The sequence below is a fragment of the Fukomys damarensis genome, unplaced genomic scaffold (assembly GCF_012274545.1).
Source record: "Fukomys damarensis isolate Sample0158 unplaced genomic scaffold, DMR_v1.0_HiC HiC_scaffold_36, whole genome shotgun sequence".
Taxonomy (NCBI): domain Eukaryota; kingdom Metazoa; phylum Chordata; class Mammalia; order Rodentia; family Bathyergidae; genus Fukomys; species Fukomys damarensis.
Genome location: NW_022900948.1, coordinates 29,571,027 through 29,587,845, shown reverse-complemented (window position 1 = coordinate 29,587,845; position 16,819 = coordinate 29,571,027). Strand labels below are relative to the sequence as shown.

The window sequence follows — 16,819 nt, the reverse complement described above, 5'->3', positions numbered from 1 at the left end:
CTAAAAAAAAAAAAAAAAAAAACCAAGGGAAAGAAAATGGATGAATAAACTCTAACATTTGTAGAGAATTATTTTAGTGTGATAGACCCTGATCAGATATTCTCAGCATCTGAAACATAAGCCAGCAATTTAACTGAACACTTTGCTTCAGAGGCTGTCCCTCTAAAATCCTATAAAGGAGTTTTCCAATGACAATAGATGCTTTGTTTTGCTTTCCAAGAAAGTATCTAAGCCCTTGTCTTAGGATCTGATTAATAATATATTTAAGATTTAAGCAATTTATATCTATGCTAACATTAATATATTTATATGTTTAAGGAAAACAGGTGGTGATTATTAATGGCCTTCACTTTGACACAGGAGTTACCAGCAAAGTACAGAACTCAGATCACTTGGGGTTTTTAATCTTTTAATGCTGAGAAGAAAGGAACTTAGCTATTCCTCAGTGGCCTTTTAAGAAAACATAATTATTAAAGTGTAGCTTCATCATTAAAAATGCAGGAGACTGCTAGTTGTTTCCCTAAAATTCACTGGTCACCTGAGCCACATTCCGAGCAGGGCTTGCCGTGGGAGTGAGTTCTTAGGGAGTTGTGAATGGAGGTGCGTCAGTTCCAGAGGAAGGTGCAGCTCCAGGCCCTCCCCTTACAGTCCCTCCCAGTAGTGGGATTTAGACAGCCAGTAACTGCTTCAACTATGCAGAAGAGGCTAAGATGATGGAACAGCAAGATAAATAACCATGGGGAGTTGAGCTAAACTTACTAAAATGGAAATGAACTTTATTGTTTTGAAGCCACTATATAATTTTTAATTCAAGTATAGTAATCGTACAAACAATATCAGATGTCTTTAAAGGTTGCTGAATTTTCATAAACAACAGATTCTAGTAACCAGGGCCTAGATGCACAAGTATGTTATATCCAAGAATCCAGATGGTCTCTGTTACACTCCCCAGGCCTACCTGTGGATGAATTTGTAATATTGATCTTTGCCTGCTTTTCTACTTTATATAAATGGAATCATGCTGTGTTGTGGTCACTGGAAAATATAGCCACAAATGGCTCCCATTCCTGTATGTGGGACCCTTTGTAATGTGACTTCCTTTCATCAAGAGGAACCTCTTGAATCCGGGCTGGCCTTTTGCCTTGGTTTGACCACACAATGCAGAGAAATGGGTACTGTACACATCCTGAGGTTGGGCCTTCCTTAAGATGTTTTGCAACTTCTACCTTTCCCTTCCTGGAACACTGCCCTCAGATCACTACATAAGGAAGGTGGCCTAGGTCATGCGGAGAATGAGGTCACCTTGGGTCTTTCAACCCAGCCAACTCTGCAACTCAGTGAAGCCTTGAAAGCTCAGGTGAAATCAGAAGAGAAACTTCACAACTAGCCTACAAGCTCATGAGAAATAACAAATCATTGTTCTAAGACACTATGTTTTGGAGTGATTTATTATACAGCAAGAGATTTAAGTCAAAGAAGTGTGCACTTTTTTATTTCCGATCGAACTTTATTTGACCAGTCAGATACACATTTTTGAGATTATTCCATATTGCATGCAGCTGAACATCTATCTACCACTCGTTCTCATTGCTGATAGGAATCCACTGTGAAAATATTACAATTTACCCATATACTGATGAACATCTATGTGGTTACTAGTTTGGGATGCTCACAAACAGTGTTGCTATGAGTAGTCTAACAACAGGTCTTTTGGTGAACCTCTGCATGTATATGTGCTTATTCCAAAACTAGCAGGCAACTTGGCAGGCTATTGGTAAATTCACAGAATCAGTTTTAGAAGATACTGCCAAACAATTTTCCAAGGAATTTGTATCAATTTACTTCCTACTAGCTATTCAGGAGAGTTGAGGTTTCATTTGTTCATAGGCTTATCAGCTATGCGCCCTTGAGCTTTACAACCCTCAGTTTTAAGATGAGTGTGTAGATATGGAAGAGTGCGCCTCGCCTCTGGAGAGGTAGTTCCAAGACGCAACACTAGAAGGAAACTAGACCAACTGGTTTGGCCTCTACCACTCTCCCTGACACCTCCAGTAAAGAGGTCAGACTTTAACAATAAAATTACAGATATAATACAGTGCACTGTGTTTTACATAGTACTTTCAGTCATAATCTTATCTGAGTCCTCCAATAAAACAACACTGATTGGAGACCGAAGATCGTTTCCTCTGATCTGGAGAAAAGTGACTTGCCCGAGGTCTTGTAGCCTGCAGCTGATCCCAGAAGGAGCTCAGGCCTTTAGACAGGCAGACTGGTTTTCCCAAGGCCCTCTCCTTTCAATGGCCCTGTCCCAGTGGCGGTGGCCATAAAGGTTGAAAGGAAAGGAAGCAGGTAGGAGGTGTTTGTACCTATGGAATAAGTGACATCCATAGAGGGAAGGGACATTCAATCCATTCCCAGATGTTATCTCTCAGCGTCTGCAACACAACATCCTGCCTATTCAAGGGCTTGCATAGAACTGAAAAGAACTGAAAAGCACAGCTTTAGGTAATGGGAACTAGCGCCACCAGGACTGCAAGCCCAGATGCTGGGCTCTCAGTTCATCTGGAAATCATCTTTTAGTAACTGGCTAACATTACGTGACTAATAACCATGCACAAATTTAAAATGAGACTGCATGTAAAAATGGCCATGATCCACTGTAAGTGAAAAGCACAGGTAACACCACCACCACGAATCATCATCCATCCCACTGTGGTAAAAATGTTTCTCTACATTCAGAGATAAAGAGCTGGAAGAAGGGCTGGGAATTTACCTCAGTGGCACTGTGCCTGCCTCAAAAGTGCAAGGTCCTGAGTTCAATCCCTGGTACCGGGGGTGAGGGTGGGGGAGTCTGAAAGAATTATGACAAAAAAATCTGGATATTGAGTTTTAAAATGAATTTATTTTCTACTTCATCCCTTTCTGCACTTCTTTGCAATTAGGATATATTAGATTCATTTTTTTAAACATTTTTGAAATAAATAATACATTCACAGTCTCAATCAACAGTACAGAATGTTACACAATGAAAATTGTTCACCTTCCATCTGGCTCCCTCTGGAGGTCACCAGTGTGGCCAGCAACTAGGGCATCCTATTTTATGCATGTGCAAGTAAATTTATAGTGTTTTTCCTGTCATCAAAGACAATAAACCCTCATTTTGAAGGAGAGGCTGTAGGAAAGTATTTTATGATACAGAAATATGATAAAGTGAATAAAGGCTATAACAGAGGATGACATTTTATAATAATTTAAGAAAAATCTATTTCTCTATTTGAAAAGAGAAAGGCCATATAGCCCCAAGGATGATAGTGATTATAAGTTACATGCAGAATTTTAGATGAGATTATTTACAGGGGGCAACGTGGCCTGGTGGTTGAGGGTGTGGACTCTGGCACCAGACTGCCTGGCTGACATCCCACTCTGCCACTTCCTAGCCCTGTGACCTTGGGAAAGTGGCTTACCCTCTCTGCACCTCACGGTGTTCATCTGTAAAATGGAGATGAGGATGACAGCACCAACACAGAGTTATCCTCAGGGCTAAGTTACAAAATTCATATGGAGCCCTTCCAGCGTACCTTCCATCGTTCCCATCATTTTTATATTCTTCTGAGAGTCCTACTTTTTCTGTATTAGCAATATCTTACCATAAAGGTTAAAGAGTAAACTCCTCTGAGAGAAGGGAAACTGCACAGATGAGAGCTAGAGTTGTGGCCTCACAGAAAGGTGAGAGGCCAGGAGGCCCCAAGAGGAGCAGAAATGAGAATGTGCAGACCCCAAGAGGTGGGAGATCACTAGCTTCCTGATTCTAACACTACAAAAGCCCTGTGGGAGGGTCCTGTCTTGCTTTGTTTATTGCTACAATGGAATATCTGAGGCTGGGAATTTCTTTTCTTTTCTTTTCTTTTTTGGTACCGGGGAATTGAACTCTGGTCCTTGCACTTGCAAGGCAGGCAGCTGGCGCCACTGAACTAAATCCCCAGCCCTTGGCTGGGTAATTTTAAAGGAAAAGAGTATATTTTATCTTATGGTTTTGGAGGGTGGGAAGTCCAATTGTGCAGGCTTCTGGTAAAGGCTTTGTGTTTCTTCAACTCATGGTGAATAGTGGGAGAGCACATAGCCCCTGTGGAAAAGATAAGCTATCGGGGGTTGAACTGCTTTATAATAACCCCTTCTCTTGAGAATGAATTCACAGAGAAAGGCATTTACCTGTCTCAATGACTGTGTCACCTCCTCAAGGCCTTACTACTTCTCGATGCAGTCATAATGACAAATATCCACGTGAATTTTGAGGGGCAGCCCTTAGCATTCCGTCCCCGTCCCCTCCAATCATGTCCTTCACACAATGTGAAATACAATATTTCCCTCTCAAAATTTTAACTTCTCCCTAAAATCTATCCTAAAAGTCTTAACTTGTCCTAGCAGCAACTTAAAAGTGCAAAGTCTCATCTGTGAGCCTGTGAAGTCAAAACAAGTTATCTATTTCCAAAATACAATGGCAGGACAAGCATAAGGTAAATATTCCCATTCTACAAGGGAGACACAGGCCAGAAGAAAGGCATGACATGTTCTAAGCAAGTTTTGTTTTGAAGCAGGGTCTCACTTATGTAGTTCAGACTGGCCTTCAACTCACTATATAGCCCAGGCGGGCCTTGAACTCACGGCAATCCTCCTGCCTCAGCCTCTCAAGTGCTCAGATTATAGGCATACACCACCATATCCGACAGCAACACTTTTCTGTCTCAGTCCATTTTCAGCTGCTATAACTGAATTGCTGAAGTTGGGTAATTTATAAAGAAAAGACATTTATTTAGTGGACAGTTCTGGAGGCTGGCAAGTTTCAAGGCCACGGTGCTGATATCTGAGTGGCTTCTGGTAAGGGCTTTATTTTGCTTCAACTAATCACAGACAGCAGAAGAACAAAAGCATGTGCAGAAGAGATAGGCAAGAGGGCCTGGGACTGCTTGATAACGACCTGTTACTGCAAGAATGAACCCAGCCCTTTGAGAAAAGCATTAATCCTTCTAAATGACCTTTTAAATACTTTTAAAAGGCCCTACTGCTTCTCAGTTCTTAGGTGGCAATCAAATTTCAACATGAATTTTGAAGGGAACAAACCATACTCCAGGTCCTTTTGCCACTGTTGCCATCTGAACATTACAAAAGCAGAGACAGACCCTGGCCCGGTCATCTCCTGACATTTGGAGAAGGACCTCACCACTTCCTGCTAGTTGCCTGGACCTACCTGTACAAATAGCCTCTAGTCCACCTTGCCAGGGTCTCCCAGGGAGGACTCACCAAGAGAAAGTCTTCAGAGTAATAAGTCTGATGACTCATCTGCCTCTGCCTGGGCCAATTCGCATCAGCGACTTCCTGGGGGCCATTTACTGCCACTCTCACACAGCTGACAGTCTGAGGGGTTGAGATGCTTCATCCCCAGACCAGCTAGAGGAAAAGTGGTTCACTTTCAGTCCCTTGTTTTTAATCACACCAGTGGGCATGTGCAGCAAGAATTTTATCCCTTATCCTTCAGCCAGAGCCAGTTCCCAGCACACAGGACGTGAGATCTGAGGAAAGAAGTCACGTCCAAGAGCTCAGACCCACTGTTCTCAGGGAAGTAGGGGAGAGACGGGCCGAGTGGCAGCACTGAACCACAAATCAGAGGCCCTGGGTTCCAGTATCAACTCTGGACATTGAGCATTGATGCTGCTTGGGACAACTGGCTTAATTTTGCCAAAATCCAGCTGTTGCTCATGGATCCCCTTGAGTTGAGCTGTGTCATGGCAGATGTGACCTGCTTACAACGGTGAAGTATGTGGAGGATTTTACATGTGAAAGAATACCTAGATCTTATAGTTCCTGCAAAATCTGAGGTTAACAAGAGGCAGGAAGTTAACCTACATCAGTGTTCCTAAACTTATTCAACTGATACAATCTAAAAGTGAAAACAGGGCCGGGGACTTGGCTCAGTGGTGCCACCGCCTGCCTCACAAGCGCAAGGGCCTGAGCTTGATTCCTGGTACCTAAAAAAAGAACTCCCAAATCAAAATAAAAGCAAAAACAGCAACAATAAACCCAAAAGAAAAATAAAACAGCTCACACATTTTTTTTTGCCAGTACCAGGGATCGAACTCAGGTCCTTGCACTTGTGAGGCAGGCAGCAACACCACTTAGCTAAATATCTGGCCTACAGCTTACACATTTTATCCACATTTCTAAAATCCCAACAACCTGAAAATCAAGTTTTTTCCATTAAATTTGGTCTGATTCAATCTTGGATGTTTATTTATTTATTCGGTGCGAGTATTCATAATAGACTGTAGAATACCATCCCAGATCCCACTGAGAGTTACTTAATATATGGCAAATGCATATTACCTTCTTAAAATAGGAAAAGCTCTGAAAATCATTTGACTGTAAATGTTTTACATAGGAGATTGTGACTTTGCAATGCAAATTCTTATGGTGGTAAAGCTCTGGCCATTCCTAGTTTGAGACTCACCCAGCCCTCTCTAAGGTGCTATTACATCCTTGGAAAGCCCTTACGAACCTATGGATGAATACAATCAGTTTGAGTCAAGCAGCACAGATGGGAGGGATTTCCCCTAAATCAGCACTCCTCATATTTTGCTCTATGTCTAGATCTGCTGAGGATCTTGTGAAGTACAAATTCTTCTTGAGCAGTTCTGAAATTATGCGTTTTTTTGAGAGTCTGCATTTCTGTCAACCTCCAGGTGATGCCTACACTACTGGGACCGTCCTAAAAGTCTGGGCAGGCCTAAGGCAAAAGTCTGCCAAGGCTGAAGTTAGCAAGGGATGACAACGTAGAGGCCCTCAGGGACAGTAGCCCCCTTCCCTTGGCTGGGGCTTACTAAATACTGTCACCTAATCAGACATTGCCTCAGTTACTGATTTTTTTAGATCCATCCTTCCTTCCTGGGAATGAAGAAGGAGAGAGCAAGAGCTTCTTCCCAGATGGTTAATCCTACTCTTCTGATCCCCACCTTGGCTGGGCTCCAAGGAGGCTCATGACTCTGCTCACCCCAGTCCCAAGGTTCTGCTTAGGCGAGGTACTTTTCCAGCTGGCTGATCCCAGCTCCCACCCCAAACATGAACTAAATTTAACTCTCAAATTCCCCAGATGCCTCACTATCTCTCCAGGGTATCACTTCAGAAGAATTTCCACTGTTTGCAAAGGACTCCTTGGCACTGACCACCCACACACATTATGATGATGTGTTTACTCACTAGACAGTCAGTGGCCTGGAAAAAGGCCCTGGCTTGTTTGGCGTTTATTTCACTGTTTGCAATTTCTTGGCTGATTCCTTGTTCACCTCACGTGTTTACCTATTCAAGTTATGGATTCCCTGGCTGCAGAAAACTTAGACTTACCTTACTGGCTAAGTGAATTTCCTTTCTACAAAGGCAAAATATATTAATTTGAAAATTTAGAGAATGCAGCCAACCAAGGAAGAACACAATGTCCATTGCCCAGAGACAGCCACTGTGAGTAACACTGACCTCCTGGTCGTCAGCCTTCACACGTAGGTCCTGCTTTAGGAAGCCTGGTTCATATGGTATATACTGTTTTGGAAACTGCCCCCCTTATATAATGTGTTGTGGCCATTTTTATAAGTCAGTAAAAATTCTTTGGTGACGTCATTTTAAGTGATATATAGCATTTATGTAGTTTCCTATTTAGGAGTAACTGGTGGGATTTGAGTTGTTTTCAATCATTGAGTTGTAGTTAAAACTGCAATGAACATCTCCAATCAACCAAAATAGATCTTTTGGATACTTCTGGGAAATTAAATTACTAAGTAACTTCTTCACTGCTTGCATTAATCTTGCCAAGGCAGAAAGCATGACTTCCAAACTCTCAAATACAAACCAGATCCTTTGAAATAAATCAGTGTCTTGAATCTCCACTAGCTTTAGTTAATCAGTAGTGATGACAGGAAATAGGGAATACGTAGCTAAGAGAAAGCTCCAACCCATTGAAAGTATCCCTCTGTCATGAGCTCAGAGAATTGTTGAGAAGTCTTTTTTTAGGGCTCTAAAATGTCCCCAAATCCACAGTCTTGTCCCCTTTCCTCCCTCCCTCCTTCTCTCCTTTCCTGCTTCGCTTCTTTCCTCTCTCCCTCCCTTTTCTTTTTTCTTCTTTTGGCTTTTGAGACAAGGCCTGGTTATGTAGTCCAGGCTGGCCTCAAACTCCTATTAATCTTCCTGCCCCGCCCCACCAAGTGCTGAGATTACAAGCTTTACCATCATCCTCAGCTTCCACAATTTTATTTCATGTGTGTGCAGTTCTAGGTTAAATTAAAATCATTTCTGCACTTATTCTTTTATCCACTATTTATATATTTAAAATTAAAGGATTAGGTCAATAGGTGATTAATTTATCATATAGTCATTCAATAAAATATGATACAAACATTAAAAACTCAGAAAACTCTGTACATAGTAGTACAGAATGGTATGTCAGATAGATACATTATTGTCAAGTGAAAAAAGAGGCACAGAATAGTTCATGCAATATGTATATTTGAGTAACAGAAGAAAAATGAATACATAGACATTTTGCCATGGAAATTCTGTTTGTGTGTGCATTAGACATTTTTGGAAAGTTACACAAGAAACAGCATCATACCTTAATTTCCAGGGAAACTAGGTGGCTGGGATGAGAAGACAGTTTCCTCTGCATGGTCAAACCTTTCACATGCTGAACCATGTGAACGTATCACCTATTTAGAATAAAATTAGATTCTAAAAAACCTTAAATGAGGAAACTAGGGCATCTGATTATGTCCCATTTGGGTATATTTACTATTTATTTCTCTTTATTCTCCTCCAAACTTCACCGGAAAGATCACTGAAGGAAGAAAAAGATCCTAAGTACAAAGAGAACGTGAGAGGGATGAGAGATGAAGCACATAAAAATCCTGCTGGAAGACAGTGAGGCCCTGACACAGATTGGAGAGCGACGACCACCCTGCTCTTTAAACTTAATGCACGCGCATGGAACACACGGGTGCTCACGAACACCCTTGCTTTCATGTAGATTCTTTGTGCAATTTCCCTGATAGAACTACAAGAACAAGGGCTGGGGATTTAGCTCAGTGGTTCTGCTTCCTGCCCTGCAAGCACAAGGTCCCGAGATTGATCCCCGGTACCAAACAAACTACAAGAACAACAATAATTCCACAGGTCTAATTAATGTTGTCTATGTGTTTCTGCATACCATTCACCACGTTACAATCCATTATTTCATCTGTAGATCAACCAGATGGATTGTTACCCTCATTCTCAGGTGAGAAAACTGAGACTTGGAAAGGTTAACTAATTTGCCTGTCTTCTCCCTAGTAAAAGGAGTTTGGGTTCTGAGCAGGGACTCTGACTTGCTTGGAGAATCCAAGCTCTTCCTGCTAGTCTTACCTGCCTCTCCCCTCACTACTTTTCTGCTGGGTTATTTGTATTTTGAAAGAGCTCTTTGTGATTTCATTGCAGAGGAGGGAGGGTCTGAAGTGGCTTCAGAGGTCCTCTGCCTTCCTGTTGAGGCCAGGCTGTGTCAGGTCCAGACAGTCACCAAGGAGGGGCATAGGCGGTCCCAGCCCCACAACAGAGGCTTGAGAGGGTGAGTGGACTTCACCCCACCAGTGAAAGAGCAAGAGTGACTCACAGGAGGAAGATGAAGAGACCACAGTTTCCGGGTGTCCGCTGTATGAACCAACAACAGTCCAAAGTCACCAGAGAAGAGGAATGCCTACTGCACAGAGTGTGACAGGAGTTTCCAACATCACAAAGATGAGGCCCGCCCCCAGAGGTCCCAACAGGCCCAGCAATTAGAGCCCAATGCACCTGGGCTGAGCTCCCTTAGGAAGGAGGAGGAGGAGGTGGCAGCCGTGAGGGAGCAGGTAAGGAGGGAGAGGGGCGTGGAGGGGTGGTCACAGCCCCAGGTCTGAGAGGCAGCAGGGGCCAGGGAGCGGGTGAACTCTGTCTTCGGGGTAGGTTTCTCTGGGCCTATCTTTCAAGGGCACTTCAATGTCTCAAGCCTCAGCTTCCCATGTTTCAAATGGGTCTAAAAACAATCATGAAGTTTTAATCACCTGCTGAGTTCTGCTGGGCGGGTTAGAGACTTCCTTCCGCACAGCAGTCCTGTGAGGGCTGCTCTCTTGCACGGAGGAAAACAAGGTTCAGAGAAGTTAAGCCTTATGTACCAGATGAGCAAAAAAGTCTGGTTTCAAAGTCTGCACACTTTTTGCTCCCTATTCTGCCTCCTTCACTGGGTGGTTTTAGAGAATCAAATGGCCTTAAGCAAATAGAAACAGGCAATTAACTATCTAGATGTGTTGCCATACTTAGAACCTTGTAAGGACCTGAACCCTTTTGTAAGCTATGAAGGGCTATCGATAGTCCAGCTGGCCATCTCTGTCATGCTGATGTTGAAAAGGGTGAGGTGCTGCTGTGGACAGTTCATATTGGTGATGACTGTGGGGTGGCACTGGGACTTGCTGTCGCTTAGCTGAGCCAGCCTGGCTGGGTGGTGGAGGGACCGACACATGGAAAGTGTCTCCTGGAGATACTGAACTCTGACCAGCTGATCCTGGAGCTACAGAGTGCCTGAGCAGAGGCCCTGATGAGGGCCAGGCTATAGTCACCATCCCTCCTCTGACAGCCTGTTACAGCTTTGGCCACAGATCTGCAGAGACTGTCAGTCTGATTTAAAGGAAAGGGGAAAATAAGGTGGTGAGACAAGCTTCCTAGAGTTAGAGTTTCTAGGTAAGAGAATTAAAAAAACAAAAACCAGGAAGCCGGGTGTGGTGGTGCACCCCTGTAATCCCAACACTTGGGAGGCTGAGGCAGGAGGATCGCTGTGAGTTCGAGACCAGCCTGGGCCACATAGTGAGTTCCAGGTCAGTCTCAAACATAGTAAGTCCAGGAAGCCGGGTGTGGTGGTGCACCCCTGTAATCCCAACACTTGGGAGGCTGAGGCAGGAGGATCGCTGTGAGTTCGAGACCAGCCTGGGCCACATAGTGAGTTCCAGGTCAGTCTCAACTACATAGTAAGATCCTGTCTCAAAAAAACAAAAACAACAACAACAAAAAACAAAACCCAGGAAACCTATGTAGTCTTGCCTCCAGAAATAACTATTGACATTTGGTTGTCTTTCCATATATATTTTTTTTCCATTGCACACGTATTTTAAAAAATAGGATCATGTTGTAATATGATTTTATTACTAGTTCTTTTTCTTATTGACTTACATCTATATTAATAAATATTTCATCGTGTCATTTTAAAGGCTGCAGAAAGTCTTTCTGTATGGCCAGAGCAGAATTCACTTAGTGTTCTATTATTGGACAATGATGGAATAGGCTATACTTCAGAATTACTGTAGCACCTTTGTGGGCATCTCTGTAATCAAATCCAACTTGCAGGAATAACACCCACTTCCTTATACTGTACTTAGTTTTTACTGGGTTCTGGGCTCTATCTAAAAGCTTCACTTCCTTTATCTTTCTTTTCTCAAGGGGGAATAGAGGCACAGGGAGGTTACAACAGTTCAACTGAAGTCACATTTCTAATAAACAGGGACTCTGGGACCAGAGTATATAGCCTGGTTCCCAAGAAAGCACTGTGTATTGGGAAGAGGTTTTTTTTGGGGGGGGAGGTTTTGATTCTGTCTCCAAAGATATCTTTTGTGCCCTTCATCTGTTTTATCTTCTCCATTCTTGCCTGGCCTACATCATGTATCACTATTACACGCCTGGACCACACTTATCTTCCGTTTCCTCTCTCATCTCTTCTCAGTTGCTAGAATGACATTTTCTTTTTCTTTTTCTTTTTTTGGTATGGGGATCAAACTCAGGACCTTGTGCTTGCCAGGTAGGCAAGGCCCCACTGAGCTACATCCCTGGCCCTTAGGGTAGCATTTTAAAAATGAAAAACTCTCCCTCCCCTAGAACCAAATCCAGAGGAGTTCTGGATCTTAGGTCACCTCCTGCCATTCTGATCTCTTAAGCTCCCTCCTGACACCTTGGCCTCCTTTCATGTCAGGGCTTTAAAGCCAACTATGACCCTTTCTCTTTCTTAAATCCAACTTGAAGTGATAACACCAACTTCCTTATGTTGTGCTTAGTTTTTACTGGGTGCTGGGCTTTATCTAAAAGCATCACTACTTTTATCTTTCCCTTTCCAAAGGGAAACAGAGGCACAGAGAGGTTAAACGGCTCAATTGAAATCACAGTTCTAATAAGCAGGTTTGACAAAGCTGTCCCTTGACCTGTCATGTCAGTATGACCTCCATACTGCATAGCTGGTTTCTTTCTAGCCTTCAGCCTCAACTTTTGTATCACCTCTTTGGAGAAATTTTCCATTTCAAGCCCATTTTCTTTTGTCTGTCTGTCTGTCTCTCTCCTTTTTTGGGAGGGGGCAGTTTGGGGATTTTAATTCTTAGGCCCTTTGTACTAAGCTACATCTCCAGCCTTTTTTATTTGTATTTTTGTTAAATTTTTGAGACAGGGTCTTGCTAAGTCACTTCTTTGCTCAGGCTGGGTGGGCTCAAACTTGGAATCCTACTGCTTCAGCTTCGCAGAGTACTGGGATTACAGGCATATGCCACCAACACCCTTGTTTTTCTTTTCTCCTTTTCCTCCCCTACTCCATCCCTCTCCCCTCTACTCCTGTTTTTTCCTCCGAGAGGGGGTCTTGCTACTCCCACTATCCACTTTCTCTTTTGTCCAGAAAGCATTCATTAAAATTATGCATTTCCTCATTGCCCATTACTCACTAAATGTCTCTGTGGCTCTAGATACTGAGAGGTTAAACATGCTGTCAGCTGTTTGCCTTTATTTACCCAAATCCTAGCTCTCACTAACTGCTGAATAGATGAATGGTCCACTGAGTAAGATATTGGTGTGGGTCGCTGGTAAATGATTCCAGCTTTGGCTAAGTTTGTGGCATCTCTCCCTGCTTAACTTCATTTCCTTCTCCCCTGCTTGGAGCAGTGACAGCATTCTAGAAGAAAATGAGGACGTCAAGGGTGAGAGTGTAAACAGGTTTTACTTTAAGCATAAAGTCAATCAGGACAGACGATGTCTAAGGAAGACTATCCCCAAATCTCCCCTTGCATAGTTCCTATACGCCTACCACAAGAGTCTTATGGCCATGAAGACTCACCTGATAAAATGCAAACACCTGGGCTGGGGATTTAGTTTGATCCCCAGTACCAAAAAAAAAAAAAAAAAAAAAAATTGCAAACACTTCCTACTGATATTACACATATCCATCAGATGGACTGAACGGATGCAGGGTCCCTTTATGACAGCAGTATGGTGGTAGACTGCGAATCCAAAGACAATGTCTCAATGTCACCAAAACTAGCTGGGTAACTTTTGTCTCCATGTGCAAACTGAGTGATTAGGACAGACAAGTGGTTTGTAAGTACCTTCCCCCCAGCAGGTCAACTCTTCAAGTAGCGTAACTGACGAATGTGAGAAACAGATAAAAGCCAAGTGTTTCCGGTTTAAATGGGGAAGCAAGGCTGGCATACCTCTCCAGCCCAACTGCAAGTCCCCAAAGTCGGCAGGGCAGCTGGCTCTGGGACTGAAAGATCTCAGCCGCTGACTGTGTTCCAAGAACGAAGTTGAAGGTAGCAAAGTTCATCCATTCTGGTTGCAGCTACGTATAGAAAAGCTCAGAAAAGAGATGAAAAGGACTTGTTGGATCTGATCTAGGCTATGAAGTAGGTAATTTTCTCAGTAATAGAAGTGCAGGACCCATGGCCCCTTTGTGTGGCGAAGAGGTTCCAACCACTTTAGAAAAGAAATGAGGCCCCAAGAGAGAGGAAGCCCAGAAGACAGCCTCCCCACAATCTAGAGAGAGGAAATTGCCACCCCTACCTTTCTGGGCCAGGGATTTCAGGTCTGGAAAGAACTAGTCACAGTCTTACAGTGCTAGGCTTCTGAATTCGATTGGTTGCCACGCCCAAGGTGTTGGGGTGAAACGCAGGTCCCCCACCTCCCAGCCTCCACCCAGGTGGCTCTCTAGCCATGGCTCCAGACAGGTGTGCTCAAGAGGCTCTGCAACCTGGGCCATCTGGCAGCTCCAGGTGCTGTGAGTTGTGCTGCCATGGAGACGGCCCCAGGTTGGTGGCAAGAAGGCAATTTCCTGAAGCTTTGCAGAGTCAGGAGAGGGAAAGCACAGAGCCTCAGCCCTCCAGAATAGTCTGCCTGACCATCCTAGAGCCCTTGGAAGCCCAGGTGGGTGCGCTGAAGGTCTGGGATAAAATCATGCAGAGAAGGAGCTAGGGGAGGCTGAGTACTACTGGGAAGAGACTCCGGCAGGGAGGCTCTCTGAGAATTCCAGATCAATGAGAAAAAGACTTATCAGGTCAGACTGAAGACTGGGCCAGGAGGCTCTGGAGGGTTGGACCTGTAGCCCACAGAGAGAGAGAGGAGAGAAAAAGGTCCTGGCATTTGTCTGCAGAGGAGGGAGAGACCAGGGAATTCACAAAGCCCATGTCCTGGTCAGAGATTTGAGGTACTGTGGCAGGGAAAGAAATATTTGTCCTCTAGCAAAAACCACTGAATATGTCTCAGCCTCCTTCTCCCCAGACTCAGGGCAACCATGGGCAAACACACTGAGCACTAGGGGCATTTTTATTCACTGCCACAGGCTGGTACTTTCTGGGACTGAAAGTCCCAGATGCCAGCTCACTCAGCACTGTTAGTGCAGTTGCCTTAGGTCTTCCACTGATACAGGGGCAGCTCTGCAACTCAGATTGAATTTTAAGGCTTAGGAACTGGGTGATGTGGGACAAAATGCTTTGAACCCACGTTTCTTCATCTGAAAAGTGTGGGTGATACTTTTAAACCCCCACAGAATTCAGCTCAAGGACAGAGCTTCACGGGTGTGACTGTGCTCCTTCCTCTCTGCCAGCACAATCCCTGGGAGGCCTCCCGGTGTGTGCTGTAGGATGGCCGAGCCACAGGGCCGAAAGCTTGAGGCTGAGTGCCCCGTCTGCTGGAACCCCTTCAACAACACGTTCCACACCCCTAAAGTGCTGGACTGCTGCCACTCTTTCTGTGTGGAATGCCTGGCCCATCTCAGCCTGGTGACTCCTGCCCGGCGCCGCTTGCTTTGCCCACTCTGTCGCCAGCCCACCATCCTGGCCTCAGGACAGCCGGTCACTGACTTGCCCACGGACACTGCCATGCTGACCCTGCTCCGCCTGGAACCCCACCACATCATCCTGGAAGGGCGTCAGCTCTGTCTCAAGGACCAGCCCAAGAGCCGCTACTTTCTGCGTCAGCCTCGAGTCTACACGTTGGACCTCGGCCCCGAGCCTGGAGGTCAGACTGGACCCCCCCAGGATACAGCCCCTGCCACTGGACCCAGGCCCATCCCCAGCCACTACTCTCTGAGGGAGTGTGTGCGCAACCCTCAATTCCGGATCTTTGTCTACTTGATGGCTGTCATTCTCAGTGTCGCTCTGTTGCTCATCTTCTCCATCTTTTGGACCAAGCAGTTCGTTTGGGGTGTGGGGTGAGTGCTGTTCATGGATAAGCAACCAGGCTGCTTGGGATGGGGATGCATACCCTCCTTTGGTGTTGTCCTCTTTGGTAGTATTGCTTATTTCATAAACCAGGGATCGGTGTTAGGCCGTGTACAGAGAAGGTCCCACTATAATGAGGGAAGAACAGAAACAAGAAACCCAAAAGCTGAAAGGCTAGGGGACACCGAGACCTCCTGGTGTGAACCATGGGGTCATGGAGGGCAGAGAAGTGGTTCTGTGGCCACAGAGCCACACAACAAGTTGTGCCAAAGGGCTGGGCAATGGTATCCAGGAACCTGCCTCACCCAAACACCGAGTTACGCTTCTCAACGGAGCTGCTTTGGACTCAGTTCATGTTCTGTTCAGTTGCTCTTTTCATTATGTTGCTAAAAGTTTTGAAAAGTGAGTTTCACTTCTGTGGGCGAATGTGTCGTCTGTGCTTCCCGCTGTTTGGATGTCCTGCTACGAGTTCCGGTAGCAGTCATTCATTCACTCCGCAAAAGTGGGCAGACGCAGAAGGGAGAGGGAAGGTATTCAGGGGTGGCACACGGCTCCTAGCAAAGGGAACCTTCATTCAGCAGCTTCTAATGTAAGACAGCCTTTCGTCAGCATGGAGCTCACGGAGTGTTAGGAGATAAGAATCCAACCATGAAAGAAGCCAGGGTCAGTGAATTAAGAGATATCAAATGTGGAGGAACACATCTTTACTCCTGCTGATAGGGGCAGAGGCCCTGACTGGGTACAGAGCAGAGCTCAGACTCCACTCCTGCAAGAAACTCCTGACAGAGGCAAAACCTTAGCTCCCATCCCAGGCCACAGTAGGGAGGGGGGCCCTGGTTTTCACTTTACATGACAGAATCCAGGAAACCAAGGAGGCAAAATGGGAGTGATCAGGCTGCTGCTTGGCAGACTGCCATCCTCAGTATCTAGTATCAATTACTGCTTTGCTAGTTTTAACTTGGCCTAGTGGCTCAGGGCTCCAAAAACAATTCTCACATGGCTAAAACACCATCACAATTATGAAAAAATAACATTTTGAATTTTTAAAAATTGCATAATAAACTACCATAGGGTATAACTTGAATCAGTTTTACTTTTTTTTTTTTCTTTTTGGTCCTGGGGATTGAACTCAGGAACTTGAGTTTGCAAGGCAGGTGGTGGCACCACTGAGCTAAACCCCTGGCCCAGTTTTATTTTTTAAATGGCGTTTAATGGGACCACCTTCTATAAATTCTTCTTAAGGGTCTTAATAGGTGAGAGAT

General features: G+C 44.7%; 1 protein-coding gene across 3 annotated transcripts; it reads left to right on the top strand.

Annotated features, from left to right (window-relative positions):
- Nucleotides 1–9,507: 9,507 nt before the first annotated feature.
- On the top strand, nucleotides 9,508–16,655 carry Rnf183 (ring finger protein 183). 3 transcript variants are annotated; one of them, XM_010639385.2, is made up of 2 exons: nucleotides 9,508–9,914; nucleotides 14,942–16,655. In XM_010639385.2, exon 2 carries the CDS (start codon nucleotides 14,979–14,981, stop codon nucleotides 15,549–15,551), a length of 573 nt encoding a protein of 190 aa, XP_010637687.1. In that variant the 5' UTR covers nucleotides 9,508–9,914; nucleotides 14,942–14,978; the 3' UTR covers nucleotides 15,552–16,655. The 3 variants fall into 3 exon arrangements, with proteins under 3 accessions (XP_010637687.1, XP_010637685.1, XP_010637686.1); XM_010639383.2 differs by having other exon boundaries at nucleotides 14,885–16,655; XM_010639384.3 differs by lacking the exon at nucleotides 9,508–9,914 and adding an exon at nucleotides 14,087–14,262 and having other exon boundaries at nucleotides 14,885–16,655.
- The last annotated feature ends 164 nt before the right edge of the window (nucleotides 16,656–16,819 follow it).